The sequence below is a fragment of the Platalea leucorodia genome (genome assembly GCF_965183815.1).
Source record: "Platalea leucorodia genome assembly, chromosome: 15".
Classification (NCBI taxonomy): Eukaryota; Metazoa; Chordata; class Aves; order Pelecaniformes; family Threskiornithidae; genus Platalea; species Platalea leucorodia.
In genome coordinates, this window is record NC_138837.1 from 2204499 (window position 1) to 2232161 (window position 27663).

A 27663-nucleotide genomic window follows, 5' to 3' on the forward strand; every position below is an offset into this window, starting at 1 on the left:
CCGAGCGGAGGCGGGGCCCCGGCGGGCGCTTCCGGGTGCGGGGCGGAGGGCGCGGGAGCGCTTCCGGCGGCCGAACAATGCGGTTCCGAGTCGCCGTCCTGGGCTGCGGCGGCGGCGGCTGTAGGTCCCGGCGGGCTGGCGGGGCGCGGGCGGCGGCCCCGGAGCCGGGTCCGGAGCGGGCCGCGGCTCCCGCTCCCCCCGCCGCCAGCGCTGCCGCGGGCCGGGTCCGGCGGGCGGCTCGGCCCGGCCGGGGGCGCGGCGGGTCGCGGGGCCGCCCGGGGGGCGCGGCTGGCGGCCGGGCCCGGCCCGGCGCTGGGGCGGCGCGGCCCCCGGCCCGGGCGGCGGCTCACGGCGGCTCTCCTCCCCTCTCTAGGTCCGTAGCCGGAGGCCGCGGCGTGCGCTGCGGTAGGAGCGGCCGCGGGTGCCAGCGAGGGGACGCGGCCCGGCGCTACAGGTACCCGCTCTCCCCTCGGCGGCCGGTGCGGGCGGCGGGGCCGGGCCGGTGCGGGCGCGTAGCGCTGCCCTCTGCTTCCGAAGAGGACTCGGCCCTCGGGCGCTCTGTTGCAGAGCTGCGCGGGCTCCCGGCCGGGCTGTCCCGGAGCAGCGTCTTCCCCGTTACCGGGCAGGAGGCGCCGGTGGCCGTCCGCCGCCGGTAAAGGCTGAGGAAGGACCCGCTTCCGAGGGCGTCCTGCCCGCTCGGCTCGGGCCTGGCGCCGCGGCTAAGCAGGAGCCCGACTCGGGCTGCCGCCTGCCCAAGAGACGGGGCTGGGGCTTCACTTGACGGCTCCGTTTTCCTCGGAGAGCAGTGGTAGTGGAAACCGAGCGTGTGCCAAGGCAAGTTGCCCCTCCTCTGTTTCCAGTTTCTCGTGGTGCGACTCTTGTAACCTGCCTGAGGAACGCTGAGCGGCTGGAACAGTTGTGCCTGGGCAACAGCACGATATAGCGTTACGATATAGCTGTAACTGCAGTTATATTGCAGTATCCCAAGGTGGGAAAAACGGGCTCAGAAGTAGACTTCCTTCATCACTTCCAAGAGAAAACACAAAAAGAAACAGTTTGATAATGCTGAAATTCACTGAAGATAATTCATGATGATCTGTTGCTACTGTTTATATTTGCCAGAGGCCATTGCCTCATAAAATTAAACTTTTTGCCCTAGAAACGGGGATGAGTCAGGCAGCACTGGAGGCAGGATGACTAAGAGACTGTGGCGGCTCTACTTTCTGTAGATTCAGCAGAACTGGTTGTACTGCGGAGCAGCGCTGCCCCTGCTTCCGAGCTTCCCGTGGTCCCTTGTTTCTGAAGGCTTCTGAGATCCTTTTGTCACTTTCGCACGCCGTACGCTGGAAGATACGCTTGATGGGCTGGAGTAGTGAGGAGGTCACGTCTCCAGATGATGTCTGATCAGCAAATTGAGACAACCCTAATTATCAACAGATGCTTCTGAAAACGTTCTTCTCTGAACCCTTGTCTTGTGCATTCATTCATTTACAGCAGGCGTGACTCCATTCCTGTTGTGTACGCTGAGCTGATATTTCATGCCCCAAGAGAGCAGTATCTGCTTTTATCTATAAACTTCAAAGCTTCCTTTCAAGCTTTATGTGGCGTTTGTAATAGTTGTGAGGTGCAAGTTTTGCTTTGTTTTGTTCTTTTATCTCACCAAATCTTGCATCATTTAGTCTCCTGTGATTTCTTCACTTCCTGCAATCCCAGTTTGCTGGCAGGATTGCACGAACAGTGTTTCATCGAGAATCAGTGTAGTCTTATAAATTCTTAAAAGAACTGTTGAAAGACAAAAGATTGATATTGTTTTATGGAAGATCCACTGTTCTTCATTCCACATCCTATCAAACAAGAACAAACTTCCTAGAGGAGTGATCTTCCAAAGAAGAAGACAAGAAACAAGACTTCTTGCATTCCCCAGGTATTCAAAACAGGGAGCCTAGAAGGCGTGATTTATATAACGAGGCGCCATACGGAAGACCTTTTTCTGTGATCTTTTTAAAAAAAAAACCAAAAAAAAAAACCAAAAAAAAAACCCACAGCAAACCAACCCCCGCAAAACAACTTAAAAGACAATCTAAACCGATGCGTTAAACCTAGTGCTGCAGATATCGCAAAGCTTGCGTAGTCCTTCCTGCTGAAAGACTGTGGAAACTACGGTTACTTCCAGAGAGACAACGTGTCCCATATCAATATATACGATAATATTCCTGTGAGTTGTGGAGTGTCCTAGAGGAACTGCAGCCGTTGTTCTTAGACTGTAACTCTTACGAGCAGTGTATGATAGATGCAGAAGGTTAAAGAGGGATGTTTATGTGTCTGGTAGGGGCCAGGTTCTGTCTTGCCTTGAATTCATTTGTTATGAAAGCTATTTAGGCGTTAAAGGAAATCGAGAACCAAAAGCTAAAGGAACATCATTGTTATTTAGTAAAGACAAAATCTCTGAGGAGTTTTAATGTGGAAGCAAAGCTTAACAAGAGCTAAGGCTGCTAAAAATACTTCTGTGGTTTCCCTTTAAATTCCAGACAAGTAGTGTGGAAAACATCTTAACTCTTTTGGATGCTGCTTCAGGAGAATTTCTGTCATATCACTTCTACTTTATATTCAAACTGCATTAAATTAAAGAAAGGTAAAAGATATTGTAAGGCGAGGTACAAACTTGTTTTTTTGTTGTTGTTTTTGTTTTGGTTTGGTTTTTTTTTTTACTTTTAACTTGTAATGGACTTGAGCATTTATCTAGGTTAAAACATAACATCTGATTAAACACACGCTTTATATTATTACTTTAGACCCTTCTAACTTGCATTCTAGGAAACAAAAAAGTTCTCACTTTTTTTTTTTCTTGCTGCTTTTCTTTAGGTGTGCCAAAATGTCAGAAAGATCAGATATTCTTCACTTCAAGTTTGACAGTTATGGGGATTCGATGTTACAGAAAATGAACAAACTGAGGGAAGAGAACAAATTTTGTGATGTCGTGGTCCACATAGATGACGTTGAAGTTCATGGGCATAAAATTGTATTTGCTGCTGGCTCTCCCTTTTTAAGAGATCAGTTCTTACTAAATGACTCCAGAGATGTAAAAATCTCTATACTGCAGAGTTCGGAAGTGGGGAGGCAGCTGCTTCTGTCCTGTTACAGTGGCGTTCTGGAGTTTCCTGAAATGGAACTGGTAAACTACTTGACTGCCGCAAGCTTTCTGCAGATGAGCCACATTGTTGAACGATGTACGCAGGCCCTCTGGAAGTTTATAAAACCGAAGCAGCCGTTGGAGAGCAAGGAGTGCGAACAGCAAAGTGACTCCTCTGAGCTGAAGGACCATCAAGGAGACGACGACTCTCTGCAGCAAGATTCACCTTGTATTCAGCCTTCAGAAGACAGCATGGACATGGAGGACAGTGACATTCAGATCATCAAGGTGGAGTCCATTGGGGAGGTAACAGAAGTTAGGAATAAGAAGGATCAGAACCAGTTTATTTCTTCTGAACAAACTGCACTGCATTCCTCAGAGCCTCAACACTTTCTTATCAACTCCACTGTTGAAAACAGAGCAAGTGAAATAGAGCAAAACCACCTCCACAACTATGCCCTTTCCTATGCTGGCAGCGATAACATCATTCTGGCCTCTAAAGATATGTTTGGGCCTAACAACCGAGGTATAGACAAAGGCCTCCAGTGGCACCATCAGTGTCCAAAGTGCACGAGAGTATTTCGGCATCTGGAAAACTATGCTAATCACTTAAAGATGCATAAACTATTTATGTGTCTACTCTGTGGCAAGACATTCACTCAGAAAGGCAATCTCCACCGGCACATGAGAGTGCACGCAGGCATCAAACCCTTCCAATGTAAGATCTGTGGGAAAACGTTCTCTCAGAAATGTTCCTTACAGGACCATCTCAACCTGCACAGTGGGGACAAGCCCCATAAGTGCAACTACTGTGACATGGTTTTTGCGCATAAACCCGTTCTGAGGAAACATCTTAAACAGCTGCACGGTAAAAATAGCTTTGACAATGCCAATGAAAGAAACGTTCAAGACATAACAGTGGACTTCGATTCATTCACATGTAGCGCTGCTACAGACAGTAAGGTCTGTCAGCAAGCTGATGCAAGCCAGGTACTGGATGCAGGGAAGCTGCCTCAGGCTGTGCTCAGTTTAAGAAATGATAGTACCTGCGTCAATTAAGCAATTAACAACAGCCCTTTGTAGGGGTCGTGACTGAGAGGAGCAAACAGTTGGTTTGGGCTCTTACCTCAACTAGTGGTATGCCCTGAAAGGCTACGGATGGATGGATGGATGGATGGCAGGTTGGATTGCAAAACCTGGCAGGTCTTCAGCCATCGTTCTTAGTCTTACTTGATATTTTCTGTGAATAGCAATCTTCCTTCAGGTTTCTGTCTGTGTCTCTACTGTGGATTATGGGGTTAATTGTTTCATTTCTCTCTGATTAGGAGACTCAAGACTAACACCTTTTGAAAGACTGTTGCTGTGGGCTGCAAGTAAACCATCTGCTGTACAGTTAGAGGCCTCTCTGCGTCTGGGCAGATGGAGGAAAGAGCAAAGAGGACAAGTCTGTGAGATAACCCGAATTTTTTTTTTTTTTTTTTAAAAGCACTGGATAACTGAAAGCACTCCATATAGTTAAATTTAAATGTACCTCTTAAAATTGTCTTTCTCTGATCTTACCCCTGGACCCCTGCAGTTGAAATGAAGTATTTTTGTGTCACTTTTTTGCCCTTTCTAAATTCTGCTGCCAGTCAACGCTATCTTAAAAGCTCTCAGGGTTTTTAACCTCGGCATGCATTCTGAAAAGATAAAACCCTAAATGATTTGGCAGGGCTAGCTGATCATTGCATAGAACTCTTCAAAATGAGAATGAATTGCAGCTCTGGAATGTGAGAGGCCGGTGCCTGGAGTGCAAGTATGACCTATTTCTTATGCTGTCATACCTAGGATTTTTAAAGGGCACTTACCAGTGTATGTAGAGACAAGCTAAACACTTCAAAACTAAAAGTTATTATCCATCTCCCATAAATTTTGCATCACATAAGCCACAACCATTGTTGGTTTTAGAGCAAAGCTGGAGTGGAGAAATACTGCTTTTTGACACTGTGAAAAGAATCTGTTTCAAAAGCTGCAATGTATAACTCCATGCTTTTCATTTTTTTTCCCTCCCCCCCCGCCGCCCCTTAGTTCTCATGTCTCTCTCCTTGATATCTGATACGGGCCACATGCCAGTTAACTTGAAAAAAGAAACAAAAATACCTGCCATAAGAACATTAACAACATAGTTTTTTGATTTCTTGGACATTCAAAGAATACGTTTTTTTTTTAAGTGATCTGCACAGTTCATGACCATTAGTGTTTTACAGAGCCTAGGATGAGGTATAGGTAGCACAATTTCCATAGGCTAATATATCAGCTATTGACTGTACTCAGCAATACCTCTTGTATACCGCCTTAAACATCAAATGTAGCGGGAATGGCATGTTAATTGGGATTCTGGGATTATACCGTACTGCTTCTCAAAAGTGCCGTGGAATTATCCGCATCCCAATCAGGCTGAAAGAAACTAATTTATCTGAGGAACACCATTCCCAGTAGAACAGCACTCTTATTATGTTGAAGTGTAGCATAGACTAATAATCGAGTGGCTGATCCTTGGTAGAGAACTGCTCTTTGTGTTTGGAGTAAGTATTTCTTCCAATGCAGCTCTTTTCCACAAGGTTTGCCACGAGGCTGAGATTATGCTTCCTACCTAAAAGTAGTACTGTTTGTGTGTTTGAATGAGGGGGTGGGGGCGAAAGGCTGCTATTGTATGGTTAAAAATGCTAAACAGGTATGACCAAAGGTGTGTTAGAGCAAAAAATGTTTTGTATGTAATTATCAAAAGTTGGTCTTGATCTTGAGATATGTGTGTGTAGAAGCCAGGATTTCCTTATGCAGATGTTACACTGATGGATGATAAAAAGCGTTAATCTTACAGAATGTTTTCAGAAATCCACGTACTTTCAAGTAGAAAAGCAAGGTGATTCTGTGAATCAGTTTTTGCAATTGAGTTTTTAAACTACTGTACTTGACTGTTACATGAACTGTTACATGGACAGCTATGAAGTAAGCAATGGAAAGGGAGTCAGGGCATTGCATCTTTCAAGTTGTAGCAAATATATTTAGGCCTAAAATCTAACTATTTGGAACTTCTTAAAATTACTGTTCAGGTTCCTGGGGCAGGAAATAGGTTTGCATGGGAAGAAAAACTGTTTTTCCTCTTAAAGCAACCTGCTTTCAGAATCGTTTTGAGCTAAAACTGACCGTGACGGTTGCATCTGACACTTGGATTCTGTCTTCAGGCAGAATCTTCTGTATTGTTGAAACGTTTTCATGACATATTATTCACTACATGGAAATAAGTTATAGCGCCAACGTCAAAACGAAGATAGACATGGAGAATAAGAGCTTGCAGAGGCAGGTCAACATGCCCTAAGGGACTAGTGAACAATCTAACCAGATATGAATATGGACACGGTAAAGAAAATGGTCTTCTGCCAGAGAAAGGAATAAAACTGTACGAATGCTAGAAAAAAGTGGCAGCAAAATGGACAGTATTGAAAGCTTTGTCTATCTGGGAAGGTTTTTTTCTGTGGAATCATGAAGCTGTAATGTTACTGCAAGGAGAATACAGCTTGTTGAAGTAGCCGTGGGTGACCTTAAGCTCATATGAAGAGACAAGGGGTTTCCTAAGAAATAAAAACGTGATTTGGTCAAGATATATAGGTCTTCAACCCACCCTGTGCTGTGGTGGCGTCAACGTCTGAGAAGGCTGAGACTGCTGGCTGTTCAGTTAAAAGGCTGCTTGGGGTCATTCGGTGAGACCGTGGCAGAAATAAATAGGAAAAAGAAGACCTGCAGAAGCCTGCTTCGTCAATGAAAATGGACGCATCTGATGGATGAAAAGTGACTTCTTACTAATGTCTGTGCTTTTGGCCTGGCAAAAGGGTGCAGACCAAAAGATTTATGCAGGAGACAGAAACGCTGGGGATCTAAGGGCAATATGCTGACCGCACGGTGCAAAGTGCACTGGTGGTAGAGTTCATCTAAGATTTGCCCCTATATGGAACAGACAAGTGAAGAGTATAGAAGAGGCATTAGAAAAGAAAAATGTGGCTAATGCTTCTTCTCTGAATTACAGATTAAAATGGAGTGAGAATTATTATAAATGGAATATACAGAGGCAGCTCGATTATAGAATAAGATGAACTTAATTGTCCGTGTATGTAAAATGTTGTCTTCATTGCAATGTTCCAATTAGTGAAAGACTAGATCCATTGGTTGTCGCTACTGATGCTGCGTATTCAGATGAGGACTATGGCAGTTATCATAATCTGTGTGTTAATGTGTAGAATACTATTTGCTGGTAAGTGGATAGTCTCACAACTTCATGTGCTGTACAACTTCCTGCGTATCCTAAAAATAACTGAAGTCTATTACAAAAATATTTTAATAACTCCTTGAATATATTAGGACATTTTTTATGTTGGCATTTTATTTATTTTTTTTTTTATATAGGAGAAGAAAATCTTAGAACTCTTAGGTTTACCAGAGGTTTAGGCTCACCGCTTTTCTGAGTGGTGGTAGCTGGTGTAGCACGCGTTCTTGCAGCATGTGGTGCAGCTGCACAGCCTCCTGTATAGATCAGGGACGAGACTTTCCTTAATTTATTTTTCTTTCAGAAGACATGTTTTGCAAGTTAGTAACTGATAAAATTGAAATGTCGGTCTTTTTCTTCCGTAGCTTTTTGGCAAAACTTAGATAGGTGCTGCTGAACCTTTGTCGAAATAACTTAAAAATTAATTGTGTGGGGCTGATTTTGGTTCTGGAGTCATTGGGAGGAGTAAAGGCGAGGAGGGAGAATCAAAATGTGATACATGTTGAAACTGTTGAGAGAATTCTGAAGTCATGTTAAATCTTGATTTTTTTTTTTTTTTTTTTTTTAAAAAAAACAAGGGGGGGCACATAGTCGTCCCTCCTGACTTGGTAAGGGTTGAGGAGGCAGAATGGACGTTTTTGCTTTGAGATTGTATAATGGACGGACTGAGCATTAGCTACCTCTTCAGTGACTGGGCAAAAGTCTTAGCCTAAGCGTTATTACCAAAGCAGGCGGGTCAGCGGCTGTCGGAGCGGCTTCCTCCCGGCTCGGGGCCCGCGACGGCGGCCGGGGAGAAGCAGCCGGCGGCGGCGGCGCGGGGGGCCGGCGGTGCCCGTTCCCTCGGCGTCTTCTCGCCGGCGGGGCGGGGGGGGCCCCGGGCAGCTGCTCTCCAGATGCCTTACGGGGGCGGCGCCCCGGGGCCGATACCTTGCTACCTCTACCGGGCGTCGGCGAGGCGCGCCCCGTTGTCGGAGCGGTGCGGCGTCCCCCGGCGGCAGCCGCTGTAGCAGTGCCAAGTCTTCTAATAAACGTGCTGCTAACTCTGTCTCCCGCCGCCTCTCATTTCCCGCCGCGGTAACGGCGCCCCGGGGGCGGGGCGGCCGCGCCGGAGCCGGAAGGGGCGGGGCGGGCGGGGGAAGCGCTTCCGGGGCGCTGCGGCACCGGCGGCGGAGCAGGCACCGGCTGCGGGGACCGGCCGGGCCGCGGCCGGTGAGCGGGGCCGAGGGAGGGCGGGAGCGCGGCTCGGCGGGGCCCCTCAGCCGCCGCGGGGGGGGCGGGCAGCGAGGCCGCGGCGGGGCCCTGCCGGCGGCAGTGGCCTGGGCTCGGCGTGACTCTCCCCGGCCGCGCCCGGTGCCGGTGCCGGCGCCTGCCCCCGCCCCGCGGGACCGGCGCCATGGCTGCCGACTCGGAGGTGCTGCACTTCCAGTTCGAGCAGCAGGGGGACGCGGTGCTGCAGAAGATGAACCTCCTGCGGCAGCAGAACCTCTTCTGCGACGTCTCCATTTACATCAACGACACCGAGTTCCAGGGGCACAAGGTGATCTTCGCCGCCTGCTCCACCTTCATGAGGGACCAGTTCCTGCTCAACCAGTCCCGGCAGGTGCGGATCACCATCCTGCAGAGCGCCGAGGTGGGCAGGAAGCTGCTGCTCTCCTGCTACACCGGGGCTCTGGAAGTCAAAAAGAAGGAGCTGCTGAAATACCTCACCGCCGCGAGTTACCTCCAGATGGTTCACATCGTGGAGAAGTGTACGGAAGCTTTGTCGAAATACTTGGAAATCGACGCGTCCATGGAGAACAGGAATCGGGCCGCAGAGAGGTGTCATTCCTCGGACGCTGAACTGGGAAACGGGGAGGATGTTTTGGATAAAGATTGCGAAATAATCGAGATCTCTGAAGACAGCCCAGTGAACGCGGAATACCCCGTGAAACAGGAGAAGGGGGACATCTCGCAGCCTGCGGTGCAGGGCTTGGTCTCGGAGAGAAAGGACACAAAAACCCCAGAAATATCAACAGTCGAAATCGGATACAAGGACGATGAAATCTGTATCTTCAGAATGGATTCTATGAGCGTAGCGAATGTAGAAAGCGATCATTTTCCTCAGCCTTGCACATCCTCTAAAACAAACTTGTATTTTCCGGAAACCCAGCATTCCTTGATAAATTCCACAGTCGAAAGCAGAAATACCGAAATGTCAGGCAATCACTTTCAGGCTTTTGTCAGTGACAACCCAGAAGGAACTTCTAGCCTGATGAATGGGTTCCAGAGCCTGGAGGATTCTGGCAATTCCTGGCGGCACCAATGTCCCAAGTGTCCGAGGGGATTTCTGCATCTTGAGAACTATCTCAGACATCTAAAAATGCACAAACTCTTCTTGTGTTTGCAGTGTGGCAAAACATTTACGCAAAAAAAGAATCTCAACAGACACATCCGCGGGCACATGGGCATCCGCCCCTTCCAGTGCATGGTGTGCCTGAAGACCTTCACCGCCAAGAGCACGCTTCAGGATCACCTGAACATTCACAGCGGTGACAGGCCCTACAAGTGCCATTGTTGCGACATGGACTTTAAACACAAGTCTGCTCTTAAAAAGCATTTAACTTCTGTTCATGGAAGGAGTAGCAGCGAAAAGCCAAACCTGAACACTGTTACTAAAGTTAAAATAGACTATGATTAACGGAGGGGTGGATGTGGAGCCGGGCTCCACAGAAAGCTCCAGCCTAGTGAAATTCTAGATGAAATTCTAGATACAGATCCCCCCGTAACGGAGAGAAGCACAGATATGTGGCTGGTGATCACAGACAGGCCTTGCGAGCAGCAAACTCGCCTGCTGTACTAAGGTTCCTATTGCTGTAGGTGTGAAAAAGGTGTTTACTGATTGAAAGTAAACTGCAAAATACGGGAAATGATTTCGTGCTTCTCTTCTGTTATCCCGGACGCATTCTGATTTCCCCCCCAATTATGTTTTGCACTCCCCTGTTTCAAGGGCAGGCACTGCCGATTTTCAAACTATTACTGATCTTGCAATAAGCTGAAGCCTGAGCCGTGATGTTCCTGATCCATAACGGCTGAGGAAAGGGGAAGTTTGTATTTATTCCGCGAATCAGTCATTCCCACCCAGTTCATGTACTGTTTATGGTGAAACCATCTCCTTACTTGCCCAAATTTTGCTAGGTCTTTCAACAGAAAGAAGGTATGTTTTCATACTCAAGTCTGTGATACTTACTTAAGAAAGAACACACAGCAAACAACAAATAATCAAGGAAGCTTTCAAATCGCCTCTTGCAAATAGAGAGTTGGTAAAAGAGAAAGAAACAAACAGTATTGCCTTGCAGTTCATTTTTAACTGGACAGTCTCATGAGAAGGACTTGTGTTCAGTTTTATGAATAAGTTCTGAATTTATTTCTACACTTCTTCCGATCATTTTTCTGCCATACCAGTGTTTCGCACCTGTATGTGACTAATTCCGATTAAGTTAAGTTCTGTGCGTTGTCACATTTTTTACAGATCTTGGGTACATACAGTAATGTGAAAAATTAAGCTGTGTGCTGTTATGTAATGGCAGTTTCTACATTAATTTTTAAAAACAACCCTTTATATCTTATTAGGAACGGCTTAGACGTAGAGTTCTTCTCATACTCTAATTCTGTGATACAGTAAAACAGTAACTAGGTGTGTTTGGGTAGGTGTGTTTGTACTTTGTCAAAGGTCATTCCAGTTTCATCACAAGCATCAAAAGCCCTGTAACGCAGGATCTTTATCCTGTACCTGTCTTTGACTGGTATATGTTTCTTCCGCTTAATGTGATATGAATAAAGAGTCAATTCAGTTGTTAATATGAGATAACGGTACTTACATTAGATTCTCTCAGTTAGCAAAAAGCAGTAGTTCTTAATCTCGTCTGTATCTCGAGGGCACACTTTCCTTCAAGTTTCGGAAGTGCTGTTACGAAGTTCTTGCTCTGCGCCCGGAAGTCTGGCCCGTGTGCTCCGTAACCTGGCTGTTTTTAAAATCCAAGACAATAGTTTTTAATATCTGTTAACAGGTTTTGCGTACTTTCCTTCCCTGTGTCTGTGAGTGCACTGGCCATTGTTTGGGGTTTTATTTATCAGCTACGTGAGGGGTTAGGTGTGTACAATGTCTGCCGTGCAGTTTCCTGTTATTATCTGCAATAGCCATGCTCAGCTGTGCCAGCGTTATTACTGTCTTCATCTCTTGGAAATTTCAGTTGAAGAGTTTTTAAAATCTTGTTTCATGAGGGGTTTTTTAAGCTCTTTATCTGATATTAACACTTGAAGTACATATTAGTTGGATTGCAGCAACACCTGCAGGTCCCAGTTCGTACTAGGCCTTGTTGTGGTAGGCAGCATATGTCTTCCTCAAAAACCCTGTAGCCCAAATAGGCCAGGAGCGTGTTGTGAAGCTGGGCGCGCCATAGTGCCGTATTCCTCCCAAAATTCACAGAAATGTCTGACTTGACATAGACAGTTGACTTGTGAAGGGCTCCATTGTATTGGATCATTGGAGGCGCGCGTGGCGAGTCTGCATACCTGGGTGTCCCTATGAGTAATGCCAGAAATGACACCCCAGAGTAAGCAGCTAGTGTAACTGTGAATTAAAATCCCCTGTTTTATCCAGTACTTTAAGCATAAGGCCCAACCTTCCACAATCTCTGCTATTACTTCATATTAAAAGTTGATAATTTGCTTTATTTTGGTGATTTTTAACTATAGTAATTGCCGTGACAATTACTATAGTTAAAACGTTTGGGAGTCATTTATGGTGCAGCTGCCTGACATTTTGCAAAAAATTGCCTTTTATAGCATTGTCTTCTGTTTGCATTCATTACTCTGTCACTGTTAAGAGCCTTTTCGGCCTTGTGATTAGTATTGTTTGCTTGTTTTTCACACAATACCATTAATTTTGGATTCTTATTTGCATAAAAATTAAGAGTCTGATTTCTAAAAGCATGCTAATACCTGCACTTGCCCTTACTGTATTTACGGATGTTAACTTGAGTATACGTACAGGTTTTCATTTGTGTCTACAGACTTACTTAGTTACTTAAAATAAACTCCTTCATCCTTGGAAGAGGTCATAAAACAAGGAAGACGTTTACTTCCCTCCCCCCATCTTTTTTACGTTGGGCTGCTAGTACCGTAGTTCAGTAAATAAATGTATTGTGCATATATGGGACAGATTTGGTTCAGCTGTGCTTAAATTTGTTTAGTTGGCACGCGTATGATTATCATTGGTAGTACTTCAAAATATCATTCCTTGGGGTTTTTTTCGACTGGTTTTTATAGGTATATGCATGGGTGTTTCCCCGTGCGTCAAAGGGGAAACAGAAGCTGATCTTTCCAAGTGCATCTTCTGCAGGAGCAGGATTGCAAGTTATTTTGGTTTGCTGTTGTATTGCATGTAAACGCGAGAGGGAGTTGTGTTGTGTGGTGGGCCAACAGCATGTTCTGTTCAGTGGCTAGTGTCTTGGTAAGCTTTGTGAACAAAAACTGATTTTGTGCACATGTTCACATCAGTGTTTCCTCTCCCCACTCCATACATGTAACCACTTGTCCTGTCATAACACAATAAATGAAATGCAAACAAGACATTGTTTCAGAAATACATATGCTTTCTTCTAATCACAGTTAAATAATTCAGTGCATACCTTCGTATTTACTATTTTGCCTTGCTGTGGTGAGTAAACAAGATGTTGTAAACGAAACATGGTGTTCAAGTGGCAGTCATTTTTTCTGTCCTTCACAAGGGTCTATCAGCAGCACCTGCTTGCCAGATGAATGCTTTCTCCTCAGAAAACACAACTCTACGCCGCCTCAGCCTTGATTAAAACACCTGGTTTCATCTTTTGTGAGCGACCAGAGGGGTGAGGTGCCGCCCCCGGGCTTTTCTCTGGGGTGGCCTGTGGAAAAGGAGGAACCGGTTGCTCCCGCCGCCGCCTGTGTACCGCGCTGGCGCTGAGGCGGCCTCGCCGGGCCCCCGGCCTCTGCATGGCGGCTTCGCCTCACGCCTCGGGAGGCCGCGGCCGGCGGCACCGGCACAAGCGACGTGCGCCAGAGACGGCCTCCAATCTCCTCATCCTTCTGAGCGCTTGTAATAGTAAAGTTATTAAAATTTAAAAAGGGAAAGAAATAATCGACGCTAGCGGTGAAGACGGGGCGCTGCACGTCGAGGAGCCGCTGAGGAGCGACTGAGGCGCCACCGAGCCTAGGCGGGCCGCCAGGGGGCGCCGGCAGCGGCCGCTCTGCCACGCTGTCTCTATGGCCGCCGCTTCCCCACGGCGGCGGGGCAGGTCCGACGGCGCGTCTGTGCCGCCGTCTCGATGGTAGCGCGCCAGCCGGCTCCCACAATGCCCCGCCCCCCCCGCCGCGGCGGTCACGTGCGGGGCGGTGGCGGGCGCGGCGCGGCCGTTGGGCTCTCGCGCGGCGGCGGGCGGGTCTCGCGAGAGGGGGCGGGGCGGCGCTCCCGGCTGTCAGCGCGATGAGGAGGCGCCGCCGAGGCCCCCGCCGCTGCCTCCGCCGGGCCGCGCCGCGCTGCCCGCCCCATGGCGTGTGAGAGGCCGGGGCCGCCGCCTGCTCCCGGCCCCGCCGCCCGCGCCTCGCAGGTAGGAGCGGGCTGGGCGGGGGCAGCCGGCGCGGGGGACGCGGTGACCCGGCGGGGCCCCGCCCGCCTTCCCCCCCCCCCCTCCACCCCCGCCTCCCGGCGCCCTGCGGGGTCCCGGCGCTGCGGAATCCGGGCGGGGAGCGGGGCCGGGCCTCGCCCGCCGAGCGCGGCCTGGCAGCGCCCCCGCCCCGCCGGGTACCGGCCGCCGCTGCGGCGCGGGGGAGGGGGCTGCCGCCGCCCCCCCTCCCCGCTAGGCCGCTGGGCCCGCCGGGGGACGCGGGGCAGCCATTTGGTGGCGGCTCCGAAATGACGGCGAGAGCCGGGGCCGGGCACAGGTTGCTGACAGCGGCCTGGCGGAGGGGGGCGAGGCTTTGAGGAGAGCCGGCGGGCCTCGCCCGGGCTGCTCCGCGCTCCCCGCCCTGCCACCGGCGAACGTAAGGCGGTGAGGCTCCCGGTTACCTGGCTGGCAGCCCTTGCGGGACGCCGCAGCACCGAGCAGCCTCCTCTGTGGTCTCCTCCAGCACGGAGGAGAATTGCACCGGTATCAGGGGTGTTCCCGCTCTGGTGGAGCTGTGCTTTAGGGTAATGGTGGAGGAGAGTCATGGTGGAAAATAGGCCCTAGGACTGCACCCGTCATGTCACGTTCAAAGTGTCTTAAACAAAAAACCAAAACAATGCAGCAGGAAAAGCGTGTCTTGGCTCTGCTGATGCGTGAGGTGCAGTGAGGATTTTAAGTTGAGCCCGAAGCATAGAAAAGGGCAGCGATGTGACTTGGGGGGTGATGAGCGCTCAGTTGCAGTCAGGGTTCAAAGTGGAATGGCGTGTATCTTTAATGAGAGAAAATAGTGGCGATGTTTAGGCTGACAACCAGGAAAATTTCTGATGTGGGTCTGTTTCACTTTAAGTGCAAACTTAAAGGATTTTGGTTGGGTTTAATTGTATTTCCTGTAGCTACTCTTGTGAGCGTTCTTTCATGCCCATTATAGCTATATCATAACGTTGAAACAAAAATTAAAAACAGCCCTTCAGATTGCAAGGGTGTAAATTTGTAATGGTGACAGAAAAGATTTTCTCATTTAAATGAGAACCAAGAAGTACAGTTGTAAATCTTCTGAATCAAAACACTATTATTTGACCTTTCGCCTGTGTTAAATATCTGTGGAAACTCTAGAAATTGAGGCTTGTGTTGCTAGTATAAGTATTATTCTGTGAAGCACTGAATTCCTAACTTTTGTAATTAATCACTTTCCCGAGACCTGCATGCCTTGTTAATGAACTTTTTCTTGTTTCTGCAATGTAAGCAAAGCTTTCTACAAGAAACAGTTTCTTACCAACTCGTGTTCCTGTCTTGTTTGAGGTCATGGCCATTTCTCTCACAAATACTAAATTCCAACAATTTCAGTGTCAGTGCTCGAGCTGTCTCAAAGTCCTAGTCTTGAGCCTTTTATTTAAGGCTTTGTTGATTTACAACAGATAGATAGAATATTTACAGTATCCAGAGGGTGATAGCTAGTAGCATTTTTGTTAGGTGTCCGTTACATTTTGTTTGGTAAGATTTTGTATACCCCTTAATGGGATGAATAGAAGTGGTCTCTCCTTACTGACAATCCTAATGAAAGGGAAAAAAAATCTATATCTGTGGGCATATTAAGCTATTCTGTACAAACTTTAAAAAGGCTTTCTGACTCTGATGGAACCCTCTGTCTTCTTGCCTATATCTCAGAATGGAATTGGTATTTTATTAAAATTATTTGAAAAATGTTAGAATACGGAATTTCTCTTTTGTAAAATGTGCAGCTGAAGCATAGAGGTTGTGTTTAAAAAAAAAAAAAGGCATGGGGAACTAAGCCATAGATGAGAGTCCTTATTCTCTGAAAATATTAATGAAGAGTAAAGAATTCTTCAATATATCTCTTTTTGAAGTAGTTGTGTCCAAATAGGTCTGCTTAGAGATAGATTCCCTTTCTCTGCATGCAGTGTAAGTTCAACTGATTTTGATGGCAAAGAAAATTTTTCGTTTATTTGCCCTTCAGTTAGTCCTGAAAAGTCAATACTGTTACAGGAGCTGAATTGGTATCAGGCTTGGGGCAAGGACAAACTCTCCTTTCACCTACGAAACACAAAAAAAGCCCCCACAGTGGCATTACATACATGTATGGGAAACTTGTAAAATCTAGTAACAGGATTTCTGCTCGCAACAGAACTGGAAAAGAGCAGGGGTGAACTGCTGAGGATACACTGACTCTAGCGTTGACTTGGGGGGTGGCTTACCTCCGAATCGAGCGAACTTCGGCAGCCACTGAGCAGCCACCGACTTCAGTTTGTGTTAGTGAACTGTACCGCTCTTCACAGGGAATTATTCTTCAGCCGCGTGTTTTAGGGAGGCAGAGGGGGATGTAAGCTTTAATTTTTTAAGAGGATAGCAAATGAAGCATCCTGTAGGTGTTTTGGCAAAACATAGTCTGGCTAGAGAGATATACTAGTATGTCACCAAGTTTTCTCTTGATAACTTTTCTGGAATTTAAATTGGCCTGTAGATACTCCCAGTAGCATTAACATTCAGTGAAAAAATTGCATTGAATTACTGTCTTTAATGGTCGTTAAAGACTCTGCTTTATATATAGAATTTGCACATGATATAAAGAGATTTACACGTGATAGATATTATGGAACGTAGAAATAGGCAAGTCTGCTCTGTAAAGAGGATTTATTTTAATTTCAAGCCGTCATAGCTGAATGATGCAAAGCTATTATGGGGATGGCCCTTTTCTAAGCCTTTAATGAAGCTAGTTTTTTACATCTGTAGATGATGGCTCTTGAAGAGAAATGAATAAAAGATTCTAGCCCCTTCAGAGAATAATTTAATACTGATAATTTGATTACATGGACACTAAGTTTTTGACCCAGTCAGCATGCTTTCAGAACTACATAACTCAGGAAGGAAGGCTTGAAAAAGCTACCTCCTTGTAGTGCAAACAAACGATTAATCTGCATAAATGGAAAATTATAATGGAGATCACTTAGAAAATACCATGATCTCTGCAGTCAATATTAAAAGCAAGGCAATATCAAGGACTCTTTAATTTAGCAATTAAAAATCAATTGAATTCTAAGATTTAGGCTTAAATCCACAGTGGGATTGTAATTGGACTACCTTAATTTGTGAAAATGCCATGTGATCCCACAAGTTTTTCCTTCATCTGTAGAGAAGACTTTCCTTTGTTCAGCACTGACCGAAGTATTCCATGTCGCATTCTCGTGCAAGCTTTCCTTATTAGACTCTCCTTTGCCTGTGCCCCACAAGGGACCTGATCAAGTAGGCCTGAGCAGAGCAGACCTAACGTGGAGCTGCAAGACTGCCGCTTCTGTTCAGAAACACGGCTGCTGGTGGTAGTGCTGCTTCTCTTTTTTTCCCAGGCGTTTACCTAGGCTATGGGGGAACTGAGTTCAAGCCTTCAACCCTTCCTTTGCAAAGGGATGAAACTTGCATCTCTCCTATTTTGGTAAATGTCCTGACTGGGCAACGTGGAACTCCCTGCCTCGAGTTGAACCTGTTTCACTTTGAAGAGAAGAAAGTTTTCTTAGGCTGAGACCCATGCTCGCCACACTGTCTAGGAACTGGGGCATGTAGCTGGGGAGGAGGCACTGAATTTTTTTGTTCCTATATCTAGATTTGATCCAATGACAGGTTAGTAAAAATGCACAAATGATCTTTCAAAATGAAGCAAAATCCAAGTCGTCTGCTTGGGCAGCTGAAGACTAGGCTGCAGTTGTTTTTGATGAATATTCAGTCCTTTTATGTGTGAGGAGTAGCCTCAAGGGGAGGGACTGAAATTGCCCCATCTCTAGATGTGTTTGTTTGGATGCTTCTTTGTAAGATGAAAACATGGGTTAGAAGTATTTAAAAGTAATTGAATTTGTATCTCAGTGTAGGTGGGAAATCTAGTCACTGAAGCAAGATGTAAGGCAACACGAGCGCCACTAACTAAAGAATATCCCTTTCTCTGTTTTTGTGTGAAGTTGTTGAACTCCTGAGGTCATTAACTTCTGTTGTGGAGAAGTCATCATCTTCTGGTGTTAGGTCTCTAAGCCCTGGATAAAGGTAAACTTTAAGATAAAGCATTGTCATCAGAATTTCTAATTAGCTAGTCCAGGCAACGTTCAGCTCAAGGTGCTGGCTCAGTATCGTGCCGTGGGGTTCTGAAACCTCTCCTTGCCTTGCTTAACAAGTGCTGATACTGAACTCTGGAGGCCAAGCGCCAAATGTTTGACATTGCTCTTCATAGATCAAGCCGGCTGTCTTTAAAGGTTTGTTGGAATTCCTGCAGATTTGTGTCATGTCCCTACCTTCCAAATAGCCCTTTATTGTATCTGAACAAAATTTTTTGGCAGGGTTCTGGTTGGCTGGTGTGTATATGCTGATAGATCAGAAAAGTAGACAGACAGACAGACAGACAACTGCTGATCCTGGTGCTGTAGCATTTCCTGAGAAGTGTGCAAATTTGGAATTTTTTCCAGACTTTTCATGGAATGTGTATACATTTCGGGTGTGATGCACCTCTATCAGGTTTGCTCAAAAATGGTCCAGGGCTGAGGTTCATGTAGGAGAGGAACAGGCTAATAGAAAGCATGGTCACCTAAGCTTGGTTTCTTTAGGAAATCAGGATTAAGTAATATTTATCATGTCCAAAGGCTGTTGAGTAAGTACAATGACTTGGATTAGTTGTAAAGACTGTCATTGGATTAGGTAGCTAAAAATTAATGTAAAATAAGAACATCTAAATTTTACAACTTCCATCATCTGTATATATTACAGCTATTCAAGAAAGGTTTGGGGGCTTCACCTCCCCCCCTCCAAATTCATAAAACATTCTGGTCTAAAATTATCATGAGAAAATCAGTCATTTATCATTGTTACTCCACTCCATTGCAACCATTACTGCAGTGGCAAAATGTTACTGTAATAGAAACAGAAAATTACTCAACTGTAATAGTTTTTACTTATTATGTAATATCTGAACTTAGGCTTGTGCATTTTTCATCTGAAGTATTGCTTCTAGTAGTAATACTATAAAATCTACTGTAACTGTACTATGTAAACATCTTTTAAGTAAAAACCATCATGTCTTTTCAAACTGTTTATCTTGTATGTTTGGCCAGTTTCTGTATCGGCCATTTCTTTGGGATTTTTTTTTTTTTTTTTCCCCCAGGGTGCTTCTACTTCGATGGGGAAGAGAAGCCCTGTGTATGTGTAGCGATAGATAGCATGTCTGCCAGGCTGAACAGGTAGACCAAGGGTAGTTGTACTAACCAAGTATACTGTTAAAAACAAATCCAAATTGATTTCTAGTTTACCTTCTTTATTAAGCTCTCCTCCTTGTGTTTGCTCAGTTTAGAGCACTGGAGCAATTTGTTCTTCAAGAGGACATCCCTGAAATACATTGTTCCTGACAAGGACCAAGAATCTATTGAACATTTGGCTTATGCTTTTTGTGTAAGTTGACATGATAATTAGGAGAAGTGAGATTGTTTTCCTAACACACTGGAGTGCAAGAATGGCAGGGTTGCTGGCATGCTTAATAAAGTAGGGAGGCTTCCTCTGTTCATGGCTGCTTGAAGTTTTAGGAGTTGAGAGCTTTCCCCAGCTGTTTGCTGATTTAATTAGATTTTTTTTCCTGTCAAGAAATCTGAAGGTCAACACATGCTTAGTAGAATCTGTCATTTATGATAATTAAATACTCTGAGATGGTTCTTTAAAAATTGGTGGTGCACACTTTAAGAATCTGTTGTGTTTCACTTCTGTGCTGGACAGGAGAACAAACAACTGCATTTTAAGAGCTTGTAAATAGAGAGGTGGCTGTTTCTTGCAAGTCTCTGAAGTATCTGTGGAAACTGAATGTGGGTACTGTCTCAGAGCAGAGGTTCCTGCATTTGAGATAATTAATGAGCAGTGTGGAAATAAAGACTGTTTATTAGGAGATTGTCAGCGACCAACAACATACTAGCAATTGAGCTGTGCGCGTAGCCTTTTCTTAAACTTTTCCCCGTGTGAGTCACGGTAGTAGCACGCTTCCCGGAGTCGTCTGGTTTGTGCTGTTACCTGTGTCCTGCAGTCAGACAGGTGAGAAAACACCGATAGCCTTCCTAGGTCAGCAGTAGTGTTGGCGTTAGTATCTTGACATTTCTGGTAATGCTGGCAAAAAGCTTTAAGGAAGGTGTTTACTGGAAGGCTATACGCTACAATTCCGTGCATCTCTTGTCCTGCTGCCCTGGTAGGGCAGCTGAAGTAGATGTGCTAAAGGAAATGGTGAGATTCTTTACAGAGGAATTAAAAATCTTTCTAGGCATGTTGGCTCATTGTTTGGTTTTGCTTTTGAATTTCCTTGGTTGAAAGACACATGTGGCAATAGCAGATTAAAGAGGGCTGCGATTTTTTTCATCCCTGTAAGAGCTTTGATTGTGCTTTCCTAAAGTTGGATGAAAATCTGTTTTGTCCAATGCACGTGAATATTCTGGCTTATGTTGAAAGTGTTACCTCAGCAGTTTGGTTTTGAAGGGACAGGTTCAACTTTCAGTTTGTTGTATTTTACACTTACTATGGGAATTTATTTGGGGAAAAATCACTGCATAATACTGAAAAGCTCACTGAGATAAGGACATCTCGTACAAGTATCCTGTTACTTAAAGGGCACTGAATGTTCATCGTACTAAATGGGATTTCTAAACAGATGGTCATAATTAACATAAAATACATCCACAGATAGAGTCTATTTGGTGTTCTAGTAATTATTTCAGTGGTCCGATACTTTAGCATTAATTAAACTGTAGCACAGCCAACAGTGGAATTGCAATAAAGAGTTACTGAATTCAGATGTGGAGGGGAGATCTCGGCTTCCTCAAAACAAGTACCTTTTTTCCATCATTGAAGAAAAAAAAATAGAACATGTAATTAAAACATTTGTGTGTTTGCATTTCTAACAAGCTGCTAGGAGAAGCTTGTTCATAGCCTTGAAGTGAACAAACTGGTCTCCAGGTTGCATAGAAAGTCAGCGCCGTTGCACATTGCAGCAAAGGGTGGGGCTGTTCAGCTCTTAGGTGAAGCCGTGAATTTAAATCTTCATGGTGAAAGCTTGAATGCAAACGGTTGCGATGAACAACTTTGGCCTGTTAGCTTTTTCAAGACCGTAAGTTATATAAGATGGGGCGTCTTTCAGCACAATTTCTAGAAATCCATATTTTCTTTGGAATACACTTAGGTAAACAACTTGCATGGTACTACTGCGCAGAATGAGATGTTTCAAGAGAAAAGACCTAATCGCAAGCCAACTGAAGTTACTGCTTGCCTTATCCTAAGTTTTGTCCTAAATACCTGGATTTTCAACACATCCAAGATTTTCTCACTGTGAGTTCATGGAAGTGGAGTTGCACTGTTGTGTAAGGTAGAGATGTGAAAAGCAAAACTGAATACAGCTATCTCTGCCCTTGAGTGCTCCAACGGGTTCTTGGCAGAAAAGGGGGAAGTAACACAAGAGAATTTTAAAACTAAAACCTAATTTCTCATTCTTCTGGTGTTTTCTTATGATTCTTAACTTTTGTTAATTGATTTGTCATGCACAAAAAGAGAAAATGTGTCTTTCAGGACAAAAAAGCAAAGCTGTGTTTAGTTTGGTGTCTGATTAAGTCTGAATAAGATCTGCAGAAGGAAGGCATTGTTCTACTTCACTTCAAATGGAAATAACATTTTAACTCCCCCCCCTTGGGAAAAAAAAAAAAAAATTCAGTGTCTTCTCCCCACCCCAGGCCCATTCTACAAGCAGGGAGTGCTTGCAGGGCTTTGAAAACTTGAGGTTGGATGAAATGGCGTGAAAGATGGTTACTGTGATTCATGCCTTTATGCTTTCTGTGCCAATAAATGTCTTCCTCTTCCTATGCTAAAGGTGTATTTAATCCTGTGAGAAGAACTTTAATGCCATTTATTGTGAATAGGTTCGACTTCAACTTACGGTAGTCTGCGTTAATTCAGTTCATGAGCCTTTTTTGGTACAATTATTAAACTAACACAAAGTTGAGTTTTTTGAGTACTTCAATGTAAGGATTTGGTTTTATTCTGTAAAATATTGAAATGGTGGGGTTTTTTTAATTGAAAATCATTCTAAATTAGCAGAAAGCATGTTTTAAATACTCTGTTATTTACTTACAGCTGCCAAAACATAGTACAGTGAAATAATGGTCTGCTAGCCTGCTAAACAAGTGTCCAGCTTCCACAATGCCTGTGCAGGCAGCTCAGTGGACAGAATTTCTGTCCTGCCCAATCTGCTACAACGAGTTTGATGAGAATGTGCACAAACCCATCAGCTTAGGTTGCTCTCACACTGTCTGTAAGACCTGCCTGAACAAGCTTCATCGCAAGGCATGTCCTTTCGACCAGACTGCCATCAATACAGACATCGATGTGCTTCCTGTAAACTTTGCACTCCTCCAGTTAGTTGGAGCCCAGGTACGATTTAAGCAGCTCTTTGTTTTGCCACTTCGTGTTATTACCATTTACATGCCAGTTGCAATACATGTGCTGATCTTTTTCCCTCATTTTAGTCTAAAAAATGGTAAGACTTTAACTATGTAGTATTTAGAAGTCCATATCTACTCTAAAAGCAACTACACCATTTTCAGGACCATTTTTTTTTTCTCATAAAATGAAAACACGTTGTAGTTGTAAGCTGAATTCTGGTTTAAAAAGGCTCTTGAACTGTGACTGGAGAAAAATACCTATTAGGAAACAGACAATTGTCTGTCACAATTGTCATTAGAAAAGTGAACCTGCAGATTGTACTCTCTCGTTGTACTCTTGCAAGGAATCTCGTTTCTACATGTCACATGTTCGAAAGTAGCTAGCTATTTAACCAAGTTACAGAAGTGTGTGTGTAGAATTTTTTTTAAAATACGCATGATGAAGGCTTTTCAGTTGCGTTTTCAGACACTGGCTAATCAGGCCAGGAATGTTCCCCGTGCTGTCTTGTAGCAGTGGCAAAACAGCGATTATATAATCAGTACTGCGCTTTAGGGAGACTAAATAAGTCTGTTCCCCTTATGCTGATTCATACGCTTTTTCATATTACTCTCGCTGTAACACCTGGGTGATGCAGTAAGAAGATGCTTTTTACTTTGCTTTTATCACATGCCTTGACACAGCTATTGGTAATAACACTGTCTATGTCAAGTGGTTTTGTTTCTCAAGTTCATGTGTTCCTTTAATTTTTTTTTTTTTTATTTCTAAGTTTGTGTCAAATCACTGCCTTGATCTTACAACATTCATTTTCCCGGTCTCCTAACTTCTTGAAATGTCTTTCAAACAGTTGAATGTATTGTGACTAATACTCCTTCTATTTTCATTGTCTGACCTTGTTGCTCTACTTTGAGTTTTTTCCCACCAAGTTAAGTTTGCTCGTTCCTTCTCTTTGAAGATTTCAGCATGCCCGAATTATGCTTAAATTATTTTTTTAACTTTGCATTTGATTTTTTTCATATTTTCTTGCCAGTTAATTTTGCCTTACAACTTCCCTTGTCTCTCTGTAGTAAATCACACTGATCTTGTACACTGATCATCCTCTCAAATCTTGTGTTCTTCAGTCATCTTTTAAGTACCTTCTCATTAGACCTTGGCCATTGTTTTCTATCCTACCTTTGTTCTTAATGCGTTGAGTACTAACAGAAATAATCTTTCATCACCCCGATCCTCATCTTGAGTCCTTTTTGTTATGCCTTATTACATTCTGCATACCCTGGGTGGGTCCTGTCTTTTACTTCTCTAAAAAGCAGCGTACATCTGCAGTGTTATGTAATTAATAGTAGTGATGTTGGTGCCATCATAGGCACATCAGATAGGTCAGCCGTGTGTATTTAATTCTTCTCCCCCCTCCTCCCCTTTGCATTTTCTTAGGTACCTGATCATCAGACAGTAAAGTTGAGTAATGTAGGAGAGAACAAGCATTATGAAGTAGCAAAGAAATGTGTTGAGGATTTGGCACTCTACTTAAAGCCATTAAGTGGAGGAAAAGGTGAGTCTCTACTGAAGAGCGGAATTTTGATGTACCTTACTTTTAACGGCATTGTGTTTTCAGCACTGATTTTAGGCGTCAATGGGACAATCCTCTCATTTTTGTAATAAATTTTCCCTTACGTCTTTGAAAGCTTGTTCACACCTGTGACACTTGATTATTTTTTTTTACTTTAAGTTTACAAAATATTCTTTTTTATTTAATAATATTTCCTTGGGGCTAACTTTGTACTAAAGCTGAACTTTCCTCAAAAGATGTGTTTGATGTCAATTTAAGACTTTAATTAAAATTCTTTTTGATAATGAATGGCACAGAGTTGCCAAAGAGAAGGGAGGATACCTGTGACTAGTATCCAAGTCCTAGAGAAAGACACATACTATGAGACATTTTTGTTTGTCTTAGGTAAATTTATCTGATTAGAAGCAATAGTTTGCCTTTTCTTGCTTTCTTTGAAGGTGTTGCAAGCTTGAATCAGAGTGCGCTGAGCCGTCCAATGCAAAGGAAGCTCGTGACGCTGGTGAATTGTCAGCTAGTGGAGGAAGAGGGTCGGGTTAGAGCTATGAGGGCAGCTCGATCGCTGGGAGAGAGAACCGTTACAGAACTGATCTTGCAGCACCAAAATCCTCAGCAGCTTTCTGCCAATCTTTGGGCTGCTGTCAGGGCACGAGGATGCCAGTTTCTAGGACCAGGTAAAGTACCTGTAGAATCTGCAACAGAGTGTATCTAGCTCTACCTTTTCTTAACACAAAAAGCATTCATTGGAAATTTCTTCTGTTCGATTGAAGATGTAATTACTTCTGGTTTTCAACTTTTTGCCAGGGAGAAAGGAGAAAACAAAAAGACTACAAGTTAGTAAAATCTACTGTTTTAAAGTTGTGTGGGGTTTTTTTCTCCCCCTTATTTACTGTTCTTCAAAATTGTAAGGAAGTATTTAAAAAATCCTGGCAAAGAAGAGTAAATAAGCATGCTTTCTGCACAGTTTGTAACGCAGTGTAACTGTAACACAGGCTGGTTGTACTGCTGCCTGTGATTAGACTTGGATAGGAAACTGCAAACGCTCTCTTGTTCATCCTTTAGCTGTAAATACAATAAGCCAAACTTTAATTGCAGCATACTTTAATTTTAAAATCTGTAATGATGCTGTTTATATCTTTGATAGAAACAGGAAATTCCTAGTTAGGAATGTCGCTAAAGCAAGCACAGAAATGAGAAGGACCTTATGTTTAAACTGGAAGTAGTCCTCTCTTGGTTCCAATAACTGATGATAGCATTGCTGTATTGTTCCCGTATTTATTTTAGACAGTTTTGTGGTGTAGCATTGATGAGATGTCCAAAATTACAAAGGCTACAAGACTGCACAGTGGAGAAAAACACATCAGTAGTGCAGTTTTTATACTTATTACTGAAAATTAGTCTCAGCTCTTTAAGTTTGCTGTGCTTAGAGTGCTTCTAAATACTACTTCTAAATTAGCAAATTTCTTAATGTTTACAGAGATTTTTCTTATGATTAATGAAACGAAAAGTAATAAGGAATTATGTTCAAGATGATTCAGATGCTCCTTCTTATGGTGTAAATATATGGTAGCTTTGCTGTTTTCTGGCAATATATTTCACTTCCTATCTTTTATTTTTGTGTGTTAAAGCTATGCAAGAGGAGGCACTGAAACTTGTATTACTGGCACTGGAAGATGGCTCTGCACTCTCAAGAAAAGTTCTGGTACTTTTTGTCGTACAAAGGCTAGAACCAAGATTTCCTCAGGCCTCTAAAACGAGCATTGGTCATGTTGTGCAGCTACTGTATAGAGCATCATGCTTTAAGGTAAAATACCAATATTTGAAGTTTGTTCCTGTGAACTAGTGCAGCTCCAGAGAACCTGAGCTAGGATTAGTGTCTTTCACCTGGAAAATGTTACATAAATTCAGTTTCTACACATTTAAATAGTGTAGACTATAAGATTTTATCTAGAACTGTCACGAAGTAGTTGTTTGATATTTAAAATTCCCTGCAAAAGGAGCAAATGGTCACATGCGGAATTAGCCGGAATAGATTCCAAAATTGCTGCCCTTGTTATTAACTGCTGCCCATCATCTGGAAATTATCTCCCCTGAAAGAGGCACGAAACCTGACTCTGTAGGCACTCCTGGCCTGCTTCAGGAAGAAGTGAAATGTTTTAATACAATCACTTTTGACTTTATTTAGATTCATAAGAGTAGGCCATGGCCAGACGTGCCAGACTGGCCCTGGGTGCTCTCAAGGATTAGAATCCAATCCCAGCATTCTAAACAAAACTTTTGGAATACTGTAGTCCTGCGAACTTCCCCAGCTCCAACACCAGGCGTGAGAGGGGGACACCAGACACGGAGGGTGCTGTCAGCCTGAGCATCGACGTTCTGTTCCAACACGTTTGTCACGCTTTCTCCTCTTTCTTTTGTCTGTATCTAGCCACCTTGCACTGAAGAGTCCCTTTATTTTTGATATACAGGGGTGGGTTGTTTAAACTGGATATTCCCACTCTTGATATCTGGAGAAGAGTGAAAAGTTAATTCCATGGGTCTTTTTTCCTTTTTGAATTACAGTTAAAAACATTATTATCACAATATCAGTAAAACTAAACATTAAAATAATGAGACCTGTTGCTCTCCTTTATGGCAAATGTCTTCTGTAACCTAAGAGTTTTACTTAACATTTATAGGGGGCTCTCAGTTAAATATTCTGTTCTTTAAATGTCAATATCTTTTTTTTTTTTTTTTCTCCTCTGTATTATTTAAGTCACTTCTAGACACTTTCCTGTTTCTTTAAGTCATCCTTTAATATTGGGTAGCAAAAACTACCAGTAGAACTACTAAATATCTAAATGTATCTTCTGCAACTTGAGCAGATCTGATTACTTTCCTAGTTGGAAGTGGTGGAGTTGGTATAGTTTTGCACCTGTGATCCTGTAAAATCCTGAGCTGGCTGTCCTGCCTGTGCGCTGCTAGCTAAGTGGATGAATACATGGAGGAAAATTAAGTATATGCTAAATATACAAAAGCAATACTTTTGTGATTTGTGCTGCATAACTCTTTTTCTGATGGACTTGGAGATTTTTTTGTTAAAGGAGGAGTATTTAACTGTTACTATTTATTAGGTCACTAAAAGGGATGAAGATTCTTCTCTGATGCAACTTAAAGAAGAGTTTCGGAGTTATGAGGCTTTGCGGAGAGAACATGATGCCCAAATTGTTCATATTGCCATGGAAGCAGGACTTCGAATATCACCAGAACAATGGTCTTCCCTTCTTTACGGTGACTTGGCACATAAATCACACATGCAATCCATTATTGACAAGGTTCGTCCAAGGGATGAGTTTAGTATCTTTGTAGGATTAGATTTGACTATTAAATGATATAATAAAAATCCAAGAGACGCTTGAGTTAACTTTTTGCCTTTGGTCATATCAAATACTAGTTAAAACTAGAATGAAGGTTTTCTCCCCACTGTTGTGTATTCTTTATATGAAGACATTTTGTTTTCCAGTCATTTAAGTCTAACTCCCTTTTTTTGTGTCTTATGATG

The 27663-nt window shown here is 43.9% G+C and overlaps 3 protein-coding genes across 14 annotated transcripts in view; all 3 read left to right on the forward strand.

Annotated features, from left to right (window-relative positions):
- Positions 1 to 31: 31 nt before the first annotated feature.
- ZBTB26 (zinc finger and BTB domain containing 26) lies at positions 32 to 8388 on the forward strand (the record flags this gene model as incomplete). 6 transcript variants are annotated; one of them, XM_082327611.1, is made up of 4 exons in its annotated part: positions 38 to 120; positions 374 to 454; positions 2863 to 4120; positions 4456 to 8388. In XM_082327611.1, the coding sequence occupies 2 exons, from the start codon at positions 2873 to 2875 to the stop codon at positions 4468 to 4470; spliced, it is 1263 nt and encodes a 420-aa protein (XP_082183737.1). In that variant the 3' UTR covers positions 4471 to 8388. The 6 variants fall into 6 exon arrangements, 5 of the variants coding, with proteins under 5 accessions (XP_082183735.1, XP_082183737.1, XP_082183734.1 ...); XM_082327609.1 differs by having other exon boundaries at positions 32 to 120; positions 374 to 1924; positions 2863 to 8388; XM_082327608.1 differs by having other exon boundaries at positions 2863 to 8388.
- A 322-nt stretch (positions 8389 to 8710) lies between these two features.
- ZBTB6 (zinc finger and BTB domain containing 6) lies at positions 8711 to 13045 on the forward strand. The gene has a single exon (XM_082327526.1). The coding sequence runs from the start codon at positions 8824 to 8826 to the stop codon at positions 10105 to 10107; it is 1284 nt and encodes a 427-aa protein (XP_082183652.1). The 5' UTR covers positions 8711 to 8823; the 3' UTR covers positions 10108 to 13045.
- An 878-nt stretch (positions 13046 to 13923) lies between these two features.
- RC3H2 (ring finger and CCCH-type domains 2) overlaps positions 13924 to 27663 on the forward strand; it is a 31693-nt gene continuing 17953 nt past the window's right edge. For 5 of the 7 annotated variants that reach the window (XR_014229843.1, XM_082327567.1, XM_082327562.1 and 2 more), the window contains exons 1-6: positions 13924 to 14053; positions 22253 to 22549; positions 23990 to 24107; positions 24563 to 24796; positions 25751 to 25926; positions 27236 to 27436. Coding sequence is in view for 6 of the 7 variants with exons in the window: in XM_082327567.1 (XP_082183693.1) it covers positions 22319 to 22549; positions 23990 to 24107; positions 24563 to 24796; positions 25751 to 25926; positions 27236 to 27436 (960 nt within the window). In the remaining variant the exon portion in view is untranslated. Of the gene's footprint in view, positions 14054 to 17537; positions 17556 to 21308; positions 21455 to 22252; positions 22550 to 23989; positions 24108 to 24562; positions 24797 to 25750; positions 25927 to 27235; positions 27437 to 27663 lie in introns of those variants that run through there. The other 2 variants (XM_082327563.1, XM_082327564.1) reach the window with 2 other exon arrangements.

Bases quoted from the DNA above. Each gene is read 5' to 3' on its own strand.
- ZBTB6 (XM_082327526.1), top strand. From the start codon at position 8,824: ATGGCTGCCGACTCGGAGGTGCTGCACTTCCAGTTCGAGCAGCAGGGG.